The 15534-nt window shown below is 42.7% G+C and overlaps 1 protein-coding gene across 7 annotated transcripts in view; it reads right to left on the reverse strand.

The window, feature by feature from the left end:
• LOC107604973 (eukaryotic translation initiation factor NCBP) overlaps positions 1 to 2345 on the reverse strand; it is a 3918-nt gene extending 1573 nt beyond the window's left edge. For 4 of the 7 annotated variants that reach the window (XR_001612440.1, XR_002349196.1, XM_016306702.1 and 1 more), the window contains exons 1-4: positions 2073 to 2345; positions 1873 to 1974; positions 1589 to 1693; positions 1425 to 1502 (exon numbers count right to left, since the gene is read on the reverse strand). Coding sequence is in view for 4 of the 7 variants with exons in the window: in XM_016306702.1 (XP_016162188.1) it covers positions 1425 to 1502; positions 1589 to 1693; positions 1873 to 1974; positions 2073 to 2132 (345 nt within the window). In the remaining 3 variants the exon portion in view is untranslated. The remainder of the gene's footprint in view (positions 1 to 1424; positions 1503 to 1588; positions 1694 to 1872; positions 1975 to 2072) is intronic. The other 3 variants (XR_001612441.1, XM_016306703.1, XM_021104798.1) reach the window with 1 other exon arrangement.

The following is a 15534-nucleotide window of genomic DNA, read 5'->3' on the forward strand; positions in this document are numbered from 1 at the left end:
GCTTAAAACCACGGAACCCCCCCCAAACCACAGGCTATTTTCAGAGAATGCTTCTTATGGTCTAAAACTCAACAACTTGACTCCATAGGTTACCAAATTGTGCAGTCACGTACTCCATATGCACAGCTTGAGTTAAAGGAGTGATGTGCTGAGTTTAAAAGTTGATCCACAGGTAGACTACAAAAAATGCACCTAGAAGATTCAGAGATTTGACAAAAATTACCACAAAAAGAAAAATGACAAAAAAATCCCCGAAAGATAGTATTAGTTTGACAAATTTCAACGTGATTTTTTTGCAAGTATAATTAGAAAAATGATCATTTTTTTCTATCCTTAAATTTGGTAATTTTAAGCCATGTGAACCTTTTTGGTGACTTTATTCTATGCTAATAACCAAAAATTTTTAAAAAATGGAAAGGGTGTTTAGAGATCAAACTTTGCATTGATTTTTTGCATACACCTTCTGAATAATGATCCCAAGTCTTCCCACAAAAAGTTGGATTAAATACACAAGTCATTTGCCACTTATAGAAAATGATAGTATATTTTGTTATTTTTATCCATCTACTATCTTTTGGGTTCTTTTTTGTCATTTTCATCTTTTGCAGTTATTTTTTGTCAAGGTCTTGCTAACAAGTGTCCTAAAGGCGTTATTTAAAGATACTACAATTAGAAAGTTACATAGAAAATGCAAATGAAATGTAAACATTTTAAGCTTTTTATGCATTAAATGCATTGGAAAAACCAAAACTTTACACTTTCATTCTCTTAACAATCGCCCTTATGGCACTTTTAGCTTTTTTCTTTCGAATCCATTTTAGCCAAAAATTAATGATAATTTGCACAAATAAAAAGGATAGGTAAAGACAACAACAACAAAGTCTTTTCCCACTATACGGTGTTGGCTAATCAGATAAACTTATTGTGTTCTATTAGCTACATAGGAAGAGCCCAAACGAAAAAACCAAAGAAAAAAAAAAGATTGGGAATTACAGGGGAAAACGGCACATAGATACACATAAAGAGACTTCTAAAATATTTTTTCTAACTCCATGTTTCATCAGATTCTGCTATGTCGAAACCTTTTCAACATGCAACGAAGGAACTGTAATTATGAAAATAACAGGAACATATAAATGAAGATTAACAAACAAAGCAACTGACGGAAAAATATCAAATATTTTAAAAATACAAAATCAAAAACTAAACATCCAATGTACATGTGACGATTCGATTATCAAGATTTAGCTGACCACTTAACACCAGCAAATTAAACTATTGAATTGCAGTTATCCATACAACAAAAGAGAAAACTTAGTTATAAACATTGCCAAGACATACACACCGTCAGTGTCAGTCACACACAAACTGAAAATGAAATATGGCCAATACATTTCCTCAGAAGCGAAGAGTTTTTTACATACCAGGTCTTCCCAAAACCGGCCTGAGACAACCTTATTGAATCGAATAATCCACTTACCACCATTGCAGTTAGCAGAATCCTAAAAGAAGAAACAAGAATTATGCACTGTGTTCATTCAATCCCACGCAAAATCCATATAGAATGTGAAACAGATTAAAAGGGTACCTCCCACAAAGGGCGGATTCCTTCCTTAAAAAGGTGCAAATCAGTGGGAACTAGCAAGGACGAAGGGCGAGAAAGATGGCAATAGCACACCCAAAATCCTTCAACCTATTCAAGCGTAAGAACAAAGTAATAACACTAATTATAAAAAGGATTTTGAAACTACATCACAACATCAATAGCGTGCCACAGTATCCTTTCACAAAGCAAAACTCATTACAAAAATTCATATTTCATTTTCAAGCATAGCGTACAATCAGATATATAAGGAAGATGGAAATCCTTACGGTACTGAAATGGACAATTTTCTTGATGCTGTCCTCGTACGAATCTGAGGTGTGGTTTCGAACTCCAGGTGTTCTACGAGTGTACCATAGTACGAATTTGTTCTGCGCCATGGAAATTAGGAATTCAATCAGGAACGCAAACTAAAGTAAATAGATCAATGGAAATGTGAAATTGGATGAGTAGAGCGAGATAGAGGAACCTTGAGGGGGTGAAGAGCAGCATTGGCGTTGTTGGTGGTGTCCAATTCCTTCTTCTCCATTCCCAAATCCAAAACCCTAGCTTTCACCCTTGCCGTTAATTTCTTGCCTTGCCTGTTATCCGCGTCCCAGTCGGTACTAATTTGGTTCCACTTGACTATATAAAGGTCGGAAGCTCCTCAACAGTCAACAAGTGAAGGCGCAATCGGTATTGCCTCTCAGAGTGATGCATACATAACATGTAACCAGCTGAATTAAAGATTGTTTTGTTTTGATTTGTTTTGTAGCCGAATTAAGTGGATTTTTGTTGCTAACCTTGGTACACCACAAAAACATTCTAAATATTTTGTTGCTAACGAAAATAGGCTCATTTTTTTCATTATGGATTTTTTTTTTTGGTAAGTGGACATTATGGATTTGATATTGGGGTTGTGCAATGAAATAGATGCATGACCAAAATTTCCACTGCTACGAAGATTGGTTAAAACGTAGGTTACCTTTTAGTTTTTTTTTTATTTTTTTTGTTAAGAGAAATAAACAAACGAAGTTTGCGTTTTGTTTTTTAAAAGGCTTTTAAATTTTTTTAAACCCAATCGTAGCCTACGTTTTGCTGTGGGTATTAAAAAATTTTTCTTTTGAAGTAACAAAATGTATCTTGCGTTTTACTTTTATGTGTCAGTTTTTTTCATAGAATAGCCAAAACGTAGGTTGCGTTTTATGGGCTGTCAGCTTTTTTTTTTGAAATACTAAAAACACATGTTGCGTTTTGTTTAAAAAAATATATTTTAACCAAGAGTTCGGTCTATAAATACGAAGCAAGACTCTCATTCAGTTTGCCTCACTCCATTTCTACTCATTGTATTCTTCTTTCTTTTACATATGCCGTAGTTCTGAGTTTTTTTGGCAGTTAGGTGTGTCAAAAATGTTGGATTAGGTGAGGTTGCAGTTATGAAAAATATTACAAATTTGTGAATGTATTATAATGGTGAAGTTATACCAAACACACATGAAAGAGTGACTTTTGTTTGTGAATTTTTGTTATCATTTGCTATTCCATGTACCATGAGTTTTGTAGAGTTGCAAAATGGACTTTGTAATAACATTCAAAGCCACATTTCGAAAAGGGTGAGCAACATTTTATACAGGAATCCTGTACAAGTATTTGGTGGGCTGATACAGTTTCAAATGATGCCCATCACTGATGATGCTAGTATGCAGCAGATGTTATGTATTTATCAACAAGGATGGGGTGTATTTGTCCGGAGGCGCAGTCTGTGTCCGTAAATTATATGGATGACCCTGAGACACACCGGCATCCAGCCGACTGCCAACGTCAGGACCACTGAAATCTGTCATGCTCGCACCACCAGTGTCATACAAACCGGAGCCACTTATCGTCGGAGCACTCACTCCACCAAGATCATACCAGTGCTGCAAGTTGTATCCCAAATCTCCCTCTTCCTGCTGCGGGTACTCATTCAAATCAAACAACTGGGAGCGTGGTGGTGCGGAAGGACCGGGCGGATCTACATGACCTGTCGATTGATCAAAGTCGAAGTCACTGGCATGACATGAAGTGGCGCGATGACCACCAGACTGCTAAGATGTAGCAGGTCCTTCCTGTGGTGGCATCAGAAATAGATAATCTGTATCTCTCATGACCTGAGAGAAGCTGATGGTGTCAGATCCACCCAACAGACTAAAGTGACCCTCGATTGGAATTACCAGTTGTGGTATGTAGGGCTCAGGTGCCTGAGGAGACTGTGGTTCCGGTATATATGGTGCCTGCTGCTGATATGCCAGCCACTGCTGGGCATATGCCGGATCCTGAAACTGCTAAGCATATACCGGCATCTGAACCTGGTGCTCATATGCCGGCACCTAATTAACAATTAATTACAATTAATAGTAATTACTGATAACAATTTATAAACCTAAACAATAATAATTAATTAAAATTTATAAACGTAAAAAATAATAATAATAATAATAATAATAATAATAATAATAATAATAATAATAATAATAATACCTGAAACTGCTGCTCATGAGGCGGGACTTGCTGCTAAGGGCCAGTATTTTCTTCCTGTTGCTGCTGTGGTTCATCGGCGCCAACCTCTTCACCTGCAACTCTATCTGACAGTCGCAGGTGCATCCCATACTGCTGTGTGTACCGCTCGTAGTACATTGGGAAAGAATGAAAGTCAATAATCTCCTCGCCTAACTGCAATGTGTTATAGCGGTCAAATCTCCATCTGTTAACCAAATGACTGTAAATCTCTCCCCAGTCATGGTTCTGAGCTCCTGTCAACCGCTTGCCATGATCACGACCAAGGTCGAACGCCGGGCCTAGTGGAAGCTGTTGCATTCCGAACTGTCGTCTGATTCGGTCTGTCGGGTGCCATTCTATGCACTCGAATGACACCAGCGGCAACTGGGTGGAGCATATAACCAAATGGGCAGCGATGACATCCGGAGCCCCACTCCCATATACGACCGCCATATAAACTGCACATTAGTTACTGTTCATACCCTGGGTCGAGCTATCCGACCTGGGATGATCAACGATGCAGCGATCGACCTGTTAAGGTCAAGCGGACCGACTTCGTTACAAAGAGCTCGGCCATATCGACAGGAAAGCCCAATAAAGGGCCCAAATAGAGGAACACGATCCAAATCCAAAGGCAATCCCAGCCTATAGAGATAAAGGCGGTTTCCTTGAAGATAAGCTGACTTCATCCAAAACAGGATAAGATAAGATAAGATAACTAACTTATCTTATCAGAAAGGTCAGCCCACACTACTATAAATACACTGGAGCACCCAGGTATAACTCATACTCTGATTCTACAAAAAAAAAACTGCTTAATACCCATGCTAACTTAAGCATCGGAGTCTCTTGCAGGTACCCCCACCTCCGGTGGCCAAGGAACAGCAGTGCAGCAAGTCCAACAAGTCGGACACAACAGCTTCGGCCGCCACCAGCCAGTCGGACACGTCATCTCCGACCAGTACCAAGGATCTCATCTAAGATCGACCTCCAGTTTCAGGTAACCCTCAGAACATTAGCGCCGTTGCCGGGGAACCTGAGAGTCATCCCCAAACCATGGCGGACAGCCATGACAACGACCACGACTCAGATCTGGAGAACAGAACACCGCACAAGAACGCGGAAACTACGCTAAAAGATACTCCGGAATCCAACGGGGACAAAAACTCACCAAATCCGGGAGCCATGGAAGCACTTCAAAATCGCTTAAAGCAACTTGAGAAAGAAACCCAGCAACAACGGGAGATCGGAAAGGATCTACAAAGAGAGGTACGGCGACGCCGAGAACTGGAAGAAAAATTACATCAATTAGAGGCCGACCTCAAATCAAAAGCTCCTCGGACCACTCCTGAGGAAAATTCGCTCAAAGAACAGGATCCATTCACTAGGGAAATCATGAAGACCAAAATCCCAAAGGATTTCAAGCTCCCGGATATGGTTTTGTATGATGGCACTACAGACCCCAACCATTATCTCAGCAATTTCAGAAGCAGAATGTACCTCACCGATGCCTCAGATGCCGTTCGCTGCAAAGCTTTCCCAACAACTCTCACGAAAACGACGATTAGATGGTTCGACAACTTACCGCCGAAATCCATCTCAAACTTCGACGACCTGGCCAAAAAATTCCTGGCCAGATTCTCCATCCAGAAAGATAAGGCCAAGCACGCACCCAGCTTACTAGGAATCAAGCAAGGAGATCGGGAGAGCCTCCGCAACTACATGAAAATATTCAACAAAACATGCATGGACATACAAAATTTACCAACAGAAGCCGCCATCATGGGGCTTATTAATGGCTTACGAGAGGGATCTTTCAGCCAATCTATATCAAAAAAGTATCCTACCTCCTTAGACAAAGTACAGGAGCGAGTAGAAAAATACATCAACATGAAAGAGAACGCTCGGCTGGGAGAAACATCAAAATCTGGGGCCTCCTACCGAGACAAAGACAAGGACTCCAAAAGGAAAGAAGATCGACAGGGTGAGAAAATAAAAAAATACCACAACCACACTCCTCTCAGAGCATCCCTGGTCGAAGTGTACAAAGAAGTCTGCCATACAGAAAAAATCCCCCCAGCGCGGCCACTCAAAGGCAAAAGGGGAGGAGGAAATCGGAAGGAATATTGTGAATACCATCGAGTTCGAGGGCACTCTACCAACGAATGCTTCGACTTGAAAAATATCATAGAAAAATTGGTAAGAGAAGGAAAATTAGATCGATTTCTGGCCACCCGGGATGATGACCAAAGAAAAAGACGGAGAGACGAAGATGATGGACGAGCTGAACGGTCACCTCGGACACCAGAAAGACACGTCCACATGATACACGGAGGATTTGCAGGAGGTGGGATCTCCAAATCGTCCCGAAAGAGACATCTAAAAGAAGTATATCATGTTGAGGGAAAGGAGGAAGCAACCGACATCCCGGCGATAACACTTACTAAAGAGGACGCATCCGGCATCATCTTGGGACACGACGATCCCATGGTCATCACTATTATACTGGCAAACGCCAATCTACACCGCACACTAGTAGACCAAGGGAGTTCTGCCGACATCTTATTCAAAACAGCTTTCGACAAGCTCGGCTTAGACGAAAAGGAACTTAGAGCATACCCGAACAATCTGTTTGGACTAGGAGACACTCCGATACAACCATTGGGATACGTATCGCTACACACTACTTTTGAAAAAGGGAACCAATCTAGGACCCTCAGAATAGACTACATTGTGGTCGACGTAAGTTCAGCCTACAATGCTCTCATAGGTCGGACAACACTCAATCAACTCGGCGCAATAGTCTCAACTCTGCACCTATGCATGAAATTCCCAACTACAGAGGGGATAGCCACGATAAAAGCAGATCAAAAGATGGCACGTCGCTGTTATAACGAGAGCTTAAACCTCAAAGGTAGAGGAGAAGAGTTTCATACAATTGAGCTTGGTGGTGGAGCTCAGCGTCGAGAAGAACTCCGTCCGCACCCAGAAGGTGAGGTAGAGAAGGTCCAGATTGGAGACACCTCGGACAAAATGACCAATATCGGCACGATCTTAAGAGGAGATTCAAAAGAATTACTGATACAATTCTTACGAGACAATGTCGACCTCTTCGCATGGAAAGCCGCAGACATGCCAGGCATAGACCCTAAGCTAATGTGCCACAAGTTGGCGGTCTATCCAGGATCTCGGCCGGTGCAGCAGAAGCGAAGAAAACTCAGACCAGAACAATCCCAAGCTGTGGAAGAACAAGTACAAACGTTACTGGAGGCAAGATTCATAAGAGAAGTCAAGTACCCACTATGGCTAGCCAACGTCGTCTTGGTGAAAAAATCAAACGGGAAGTGGCACATGTGTACCGATTACACCGATCTCAACAAAGCCTGCCCAAAAGATCCATACCCACTCCCAAGTATTGACGCTCTGGTAGACGCTTCCTCTGGATATAGATACCTCTCGTTTATGGATGCCTATTCGGGATACAGCCAAATCCCCATGTATCCACCAGATCAAGAAAAGACCTCGTTCTTAACACCAAAGGCGAACTACTGCTACATCGTGATGCCTTTCGGTCTCAAAAACGCAGGAGCTACCTATCAAAGGCTAATGAATAAAGTCTTCTCGGATCACATCGGAAAAATCATGGAAGTCTATGTGGACGACATGTTGATAAAAACACAAAGCGAAGATACATTATTGTCCGACCTGGCTCAAGTGTTTGACACTATAAGGAAGCATAACATACGACTCAACCCCGCAAAATGCACCTTCGCAGTTGAAGCAGGCAAATTCTTGGGTTTCATGCTCACACAAAGGGGAATTAAAGCAAATCCAGACAAATGCCAAGCTATACTCAACATGAAGAGCCCAACCTGTGTCAAAGAAGTACAACAACTCAACGGGAGATTGGCCGCCCTATCCCGATTCTTAGCAGGAGCTGCGATAAGATCTCTCCCCTTCTATGCTACGTTAAGAAAGGGAAAACAGTTTGAATGGACGACAGAATGTGAGCAAGCTTTCCGAGACTTCAAGGAATTCTTAGGACGGCCACCTATCCTATCTCGACCACGAGAAGGAAAACCACTCATATTATATCTCGCAGTAGGAAGCCGGGTGATAGCCTCAGCACTAGTCAGAGAAGACGAAAATGGACAACAACCCGTCTACTTCATTAGCAAAGCACTACAGGGATCTGAGCTGAACTACCAGAAAATAGAAAAATTTGCCTATACTCTCATCCTAACATCTCGACGACTCCGCCCGTACTTCCAGGCTCACACCATTAAGGTTAGAACTAACCAGCCCATAAAAAGAATATTGCAGAAAACAGATTTAGCAGGCAGAATTTTACAATGGGCAGTCGAGTTGTCAGAGTTTGACCTCCAGTATGAAGCTCGGACGGCCATCAAATCATAGTATCTGGCCGACTTCATCGCAGAATTCACAGATACCCTGGAAACCCCCACAGAATGGAATCTATACGTGGACGGTTCCTCAAATAAAACTGGAAGCGGCGCAGGCGTGATAATAGAAAGCAACCAAAGAACCCAAGTTGAGCTCTCCCTCAAAGCCATAACAAGTCAGGACCAAGGATGGATGACCCCCATAATCAACTACCTCAAAGAAGGAACACTCTCCGCAGAAGAAAAGGAGGCAAAGAAGTTAAAAAGGGAAGCACAGTACTACACCATCATAAACAACATCCTGTACAAAGGAGGAATCTCAATACCTTTACTAAAATGCGTGCCGACCTCCAACACAAGGGAAGTGCTAGAAGAAATACACGGCGGCATTTGTGGCAATCATCTCGGAGCACGAGCTCTCGCCAAAAAAGTACTTCGGGCGGGATTTTATTGGCCAACTCTACAGAAAGAAGCCACAGAATTTGTAAAGACATGTCCACCATGTCAAAAACATGCCAACTTTCACATCGCCCCGCCAGAAGAGCTCATCAGCGTGACTTCGCCTTGGCCGTTTGCAAAATGGAGACTCGATCTTCTCGGCCCCTTCCCACAGGGATCAGGACAAGTAAAATTTCTCATAGTGAGAGTAGATTACTTTACAAAGTGGATCGAGGCAGAACCCCTAGCCAATGCTACCACTCAAAGAAGCCGGAAGTTCTTATATCGAAATATTGTCACAAGGTTCGGGGTTCCATATTCAATAACCACAGACAATGGCACCCAATTCACAGATGCAGGCTTCAGAAAACTGGTAGCCGACCTGAATATAAAGCACCAGTACACCTCCGTCGAACATCCACAAGCCAATGGGCAGGCCGAAGCTGCCAACAAAGTCATATTGGCTGGATTAAAAACGAAGATTACAAGATGAAAAGGGAGCCTGGGCAGAAGAGCTCCCACAGGTCCTGTGGGCATATCGAACAACACCACATTCCACCACAAAGGAATCTCCCTTCCGATTAGCATACGGAACAGAGGCGATGATTCCAATAGAGATCGAGGAAAGGTCACCCAGAGTAGTTCACTACAATGAGGACGGAAACTTCCAACTTCAAAGAGAAGAGCTCGACTTGTTACCCGAAATCCAAGAAAGAGCTCGGATCAGGGAAGAAGCTCTAAAACGCCGAATGGCTTCCAGATATAATCAAAAGGTAGTGCCGAGAAATTTCACAGAAAATGATCTCATCCTAATCCGAAATGATATCGGAACAACTCGACCAGGAGAGGGAAAGCTGGCAGCAAACTGGAAAGGACCCTACCGAATTGTAGAAGTACTGGGAAAGGGCTACTACAGACTGTCTGAACTCGATGGAGGAGAGCTTCCCAGGTCATGGCATGCCTGCAACCTCAGAAGGTACTACAGTTAGAAAAGATAAAGGATCTCATCATAGGATGCACTCTTTTTCCTGAAAAGGTTTTTTAATGAGGCACCAAGTTGAGACAATCCCATATGTATATATTTGCACTTTTCCTTTAAATAAAATATATTTTAGATATTCTACAAAGATTTCAAGACGCATTAATCTGAAGTATTCATCGTCCGATTATAAAGCAACATATCGGCAGAAAGTGAAAAACAATTTCACTGCACGATCACGATAAAGACAACCGTCCGATAAAGGTGAAAACGCGATTCACCCAAAGGACGATCTAGAAATGACAACCACTTTCTACAGATCGGCAAAGATGAACACAGAATAATGCAAGAAGTTATCGAAAGCGATCCAAAAAAGAACCTGACGAGGTCTTACGGATTGCTAAAATAATAACTTAAAGACTGGCCGACGTTGAGAGGTCGGACCAAGTCAACCCAAGTTATAAGTAAACCCTGGAAAGAGGTCTGGCCAACCCTATTAAAGAGGATTACTTTAACTTAGAAGGGCTCGACATGACAAAGTCGGCCCAAAATGAAAAGTTATACAAGTAGTCCCTGAAAGAGATCGGACAAAGATCCAAGAAAGAGGACTACAAATAACTTAAAGGAGACCGTTATAACCAAGTCGGACTCCTACTACTTAAAAGTTATCAAAGTCGTCCCTGAAAGAGATCGGACAAAGATCCAAGAAAGAGGACTACAAATAACTTAAAGGAGACCGTTATAACCAAGTCGGACTCCTACTACTTAAAAGTTATCAAAGTCGTCCCTGAAAGAGATCGGACAAAGATCCAAGAAAGAGGACTACAAATAACTTAAAGGAGACCGTTATAACCAAGTCGGACTCCTACTACTTAAAAGTTATCAAAGTCGTCCCTGAAAGAGATCTGACAAAGATCCAAGAAAGAGGACTACAAATAACTTAAAGGAGACCGATATAACCAAGTCGGACTCCTACAAACTAAAAAGTTATAAAAGTAATCCCTGAAAGAGATCGGACAAAGATCCAAGAAAGAGGATTACAAAAATAACTTAAAAAAGGACTGCGAAAACAACTCGGAGGACTAACTTGAAGAAATCGGCTACAAATCGTCAGAAATGCAAGCCGGAGCGAGAACGAACCAAAAAGCCAGTTAGACCTACCTAGTCACAACCACAAAGGATTCAAGATACAAACTACATAGAAATCCAAAAAAGGTTAAGCCGCAAGGTTCCAATATTCGCAGAAAAAGAGATACCAAAGTCAAGCACAAAAAGCGCAATATCATCCACAAGGTTATAACAGCCTCGGAGGCCACCAAAACCTATCTCAAAAAAGCTAAAGCATGCTACCATTTGTTTTTCATAAAAAACAAAAGTTGCTAGGCAAGCAACGAAAAAGTGTCAGCAAACTAACAAAACATAAAGAGTTTAAAAAAGCCCACAAGCCGCGCCAACTACATATCCAGAATAAAGATAAAGCTAAGGGTCAGAAGATTTTTTAGCAGCATCAGGCCGATGAGACGGAGGCCGAGTCTGGAGAGGAATGGCATCTACAGTACCGTCATCCCGGTTTAAGATCTGGAAGTCGGGATCAGAAGCGGGAGGACCAACCTCGGCAGGGGCAGCAGAAGTCGACACCTTGGTAGAGGTTACAGAGGGAGGATCGACATCATCCTCATCCTCGTCATCAGGGACAACCTTGCCATCCTTGACAACGTTCTCCAAGCTAAAGAGGGTCAGGTCGGCCTCGGGAGCAATAACCCGAACTTGTTCCTTCAGGTTCTCATAGGCAGCAGTTACACTGCCAACAAGATGACCTTGGAGTTCGGAATAATTCTCCCGGGCATTCTCCAACTCTTCTCTCAGACGCAACACCTCCTGGTAAGACGTCAAATAACTATCCTTATGCTGCATAGCCGTGTCCTCGGCCAGTTTCAGAGAACCAGCCAGGGAAGTAGAAATAGCCTTTTCATTTTCCAAGTCTTTCTCCAACCTGGCCACCCTTAATTCAAGCTCCCCCTTCAAGTCCTTCATCCGATCAAACTCCTGTTTGGCCTCCTCCATAAAAGCTTTAGTGGCATGGAGAGGAAGACTTTGAGCAGTTCGATATAGGGCCGCCCCCATATGTGCCAACTTGATACCACTCCGGGTGATATAATCAAAATGATGAAGAATCGACACATCGTCCATAGGAAGAACACCATAAGGGACGATTTTTTGATCTACAAACTCAACCGCATCAAAGTCAGGAGCATCAAGGTTGAAAGGCTCAGTTGTTCTTTGCTTTTTACTAGGAGGGGCACCGGAAGCTGCAACGGAAGATTGTGGAGGATCGACCAGACGAACCCGGGGAGTAGGAATTGCTCTCCTCGGCCCGGGAGAACTCGGTATAGGAGGTTTAACTAGAGGCTGAGAAGACCCCTCTCCGGCCGCCTTGGCCGAGATGTTTAAAGCAGCAGTCGCCTTCTTCGCCTTCTTATAGGCTCTCATAGAATCATTATTCTTTGACATCTCTGAAAAACACAAAAAACAAAGACAAGTTACAACACAGGAGAAACAAAGCTCGGGAGCAAGTATAAAAACAAATCAGGCAGTACCCAAAGCAGCCCGAACCAAAGATGGATCACTCAAAAATCTTTTCGTGTCCAGGTGGGGTGGCTTCCCCCACAAATCTTCAAGAACAACTACAAAGGCCCGCTCAACCTCACTAAGCATTTCCCATGTGTAACGTGGCACTCTTACATTCTTTTGCCACTCCAGAGAAAAAGCAGGCTCATCATTTTCATCAAGAAAAAAGGGGCGAACCCCCTCAACGGCACGGACTCGGAAGAAATAGTTCTTAAAATCTTTAAACGACTCATCATACAGGGCAAAAACTTTATGCCCCTGGGCCGACCTGAAAGAGACCCAGGAAGCTTTCTTTTTGGAGGAACCTCCAGGTTTGGCCGAGACAAAAAGATAAAGGAAAAGAGTTTCAGAAGGTGTTATGTCCAACTCCTGACAAAGAAGTTGAAATATTTTGATAAAACCCCAAGAGTTTGGATGAAGCTGGGACGGAGCAATATTGCAAGACCACAACAAGTCAGTTTCAAAAGCAGTAAAAGGGAAAGTAACATTCAATTGGCTGAAGAAGTATTCATAAGCATAGAAAGAATGACGCTCCCCCTCGACGAAAGTCGGAAAACAAACTCTCTCATCGGAATCAGGAGCAACAAGCTCATAATCACCCTCACAGGCACTGTTAGCACAAATCCTATGGCGCTTCCTCAGCTCTGTGCAAAATTCAGCATCCACAATAGAAACACACAACAAAACAAGGGAGTCCAGCCAATCGGACATCCCCTCGGGAACTCTGGAAGACATCTCTACAATGTTATTACGAGAAGACATGAGGCCAACTAATCCTACAAGTAAGAAAAGAAGAGGAGATTACTAAAAACATCTCGGACAAGGGAGAAAACAACTTAATACGATGCAGGTGATCACACAGAAAAGGAAAACCCCAAGACTCAAACCAAAATCTTGGGGCATCCTTTGGAGGCAGTAACAAAGCAAGGTTTCCAGGAAAATCTACAGCTCTCACCCCAGCATCTTACAAACAAGAAAAAGACTTCAAACAAGCAAGCATTTCCAGAAGCATAAGTCATCACAGCCAACCAAGCAAAAAGCATTCCTAAAACATCAAAAACATGTCAAATGGAAATCATCAAAGGTACGAACTTTTGAGGAATCAGACAAAAAGCAATCAAGCAAAGCAAGGAACGGATGCAGAGTTTCTATCAGATAGTAAAAAATCATAAGCAACAAACAAAACTATATAAAGCCTCGACGGAAATGCCAGAGGAACACACAAAAGAAAGCCAAGAAAAACGCATTTACAGCGACAAACAGATGCAAAATCACGAAAAGGTTCAAACTTTCAAAACATGCAAAAGCAAAAGCTTCACCAAAAAACTAAAGATGAAGCTGTGAAAGAAGCAAGAAAGTTAGTACCAACCTGAAAAGGCAGCAGGACTTCAGGGAAGGTGAAGAGGGACGGCGAAATCTGGAATCACTACCTCGAAGCAAAAGAAAAGACACGAGCAAAAGAAAACGTCGCTGGGCTGAAACGCGAAACCACGAACTCCAGGCAGAGGCTTCAGAAAAATCAAACAAACACCGCAACACAAAGAAAAGTTGAAAGCGAGAGAATGAAGGGAAAAATGCGAAGAAGTTACGAAAAGGGCGAAAGAAGAGAAACCGTTTCTGGGTTTTCAAAATTAAAATAAAGAGCCAAAAGAAAACGGGCAATTAATGCTAAAATTAAAAGGCATTAAACCCTCGCACGTTCCCAAAGTACCGATATAAAAGCGCGCGCTTGAAGAGGAAAACGTCCTACATTCAAAAGCTGCTACAAAAGAAATCGACAAAATGCTTGAGTTCGGCTTCGCTACGAGAAGGACCGAAGTCAAGGACTCGACCTCGACAAAGAATACCGAGCTCAAGCAGGGGCACTGTTCATACCCTGGGTCGAGCTATCCGATCTGGGATGATCAACGATGCAGTGACCGACCTGTTAAGGTCAAGCGGACCGACTTCGTTACAAAGTGCTCGGCCATATCGACAGGAAAGCCCAATAAAGGGCCCAAATAGAGGAACACGACCCAAATCCAAAGGCAATCCCAGCCTATAGAGATAAAGGCGGTTCCCTTGAAGATAAGCTGACTTCATCCAAAACAGGATAAGATAAGATAAGATAACTAACTTATCTTATCAGAAAGGTCAGCCCACACTACTATAAATACACTGGAGCACCCAGGTATAACTCATACTCTAATTCTACAAAAAAAACCTGCTTAATACCCATGCTAACTTAAGAATCGGAGTCTCTTGCAGGTACCCCCCACCTTCCGGTGGCCAAGGATCAGCAGTGCAGCAAGTCCAACAAGTCGGACACAACAGCTCCGGCCGCCACCAGCTAGCCGGACACGTCATCTCCGACCAGTACCAAGGATCTCATCCGAGATCGACCTCCAGTTTCAAGTAACCCTCGGAACAGTTACCAAGAGACCGATTAGAAAAATTATTCTTCTGAATAAAAATATTGGACATTGATGGTTACAACTTACATCGTCAACTCCCATGTCGTGGAGTCCTCGCCTAAAATGCGCAGTAGGCCACCGTATATATCTTGTATGTCGGCGCCAATGACTCCACCTAACAACAACAACAACAACAACAACAACAACAACAACAACAACAACAACAACAACAATAATAATAATAATAGTATAGGTGCCAGGAGCGGCATACGCTCCCACATCCAAACAAAAAGTAGTATCAGTGGGCCATCCGTCTCTTTGCAGTTGTATCGTGATGCACGACAAAACGATCTGTATAGGTGTTCCACACTGGCTCCCTGCCAATTGTATGATGAAATCCGGTGGAAATCCCAAAGTAGCGGTAGAAACTTCGAGTTCAATGAAGTGGTCGACTTATCCGGAAACACAACTGTTCCGAGCACGCAGAAAATGAGCGCTCGGATAGGGGTGGCAACGGGGCAGGTAGGGGCGGGTTTTTGCATACATAAAATTAAAGTAAAATAACCCGTCCTT

The sequence above is a fragment of the Arachis ipaensis genome, chromosome B06 (genome assembly GCF_000816755.2).
Source record: "Arachis ipaensis cultivar K30076 chromosome B06, Araip1.1, whole genome shotgun sequence".
Classification (NCBI taxonomy): Eukaryota; Viridiplantae; Streptophyta; class Magnoliopsida; order Fabales; family Fabaceae; genus Arachis; species Arachis ipaensis.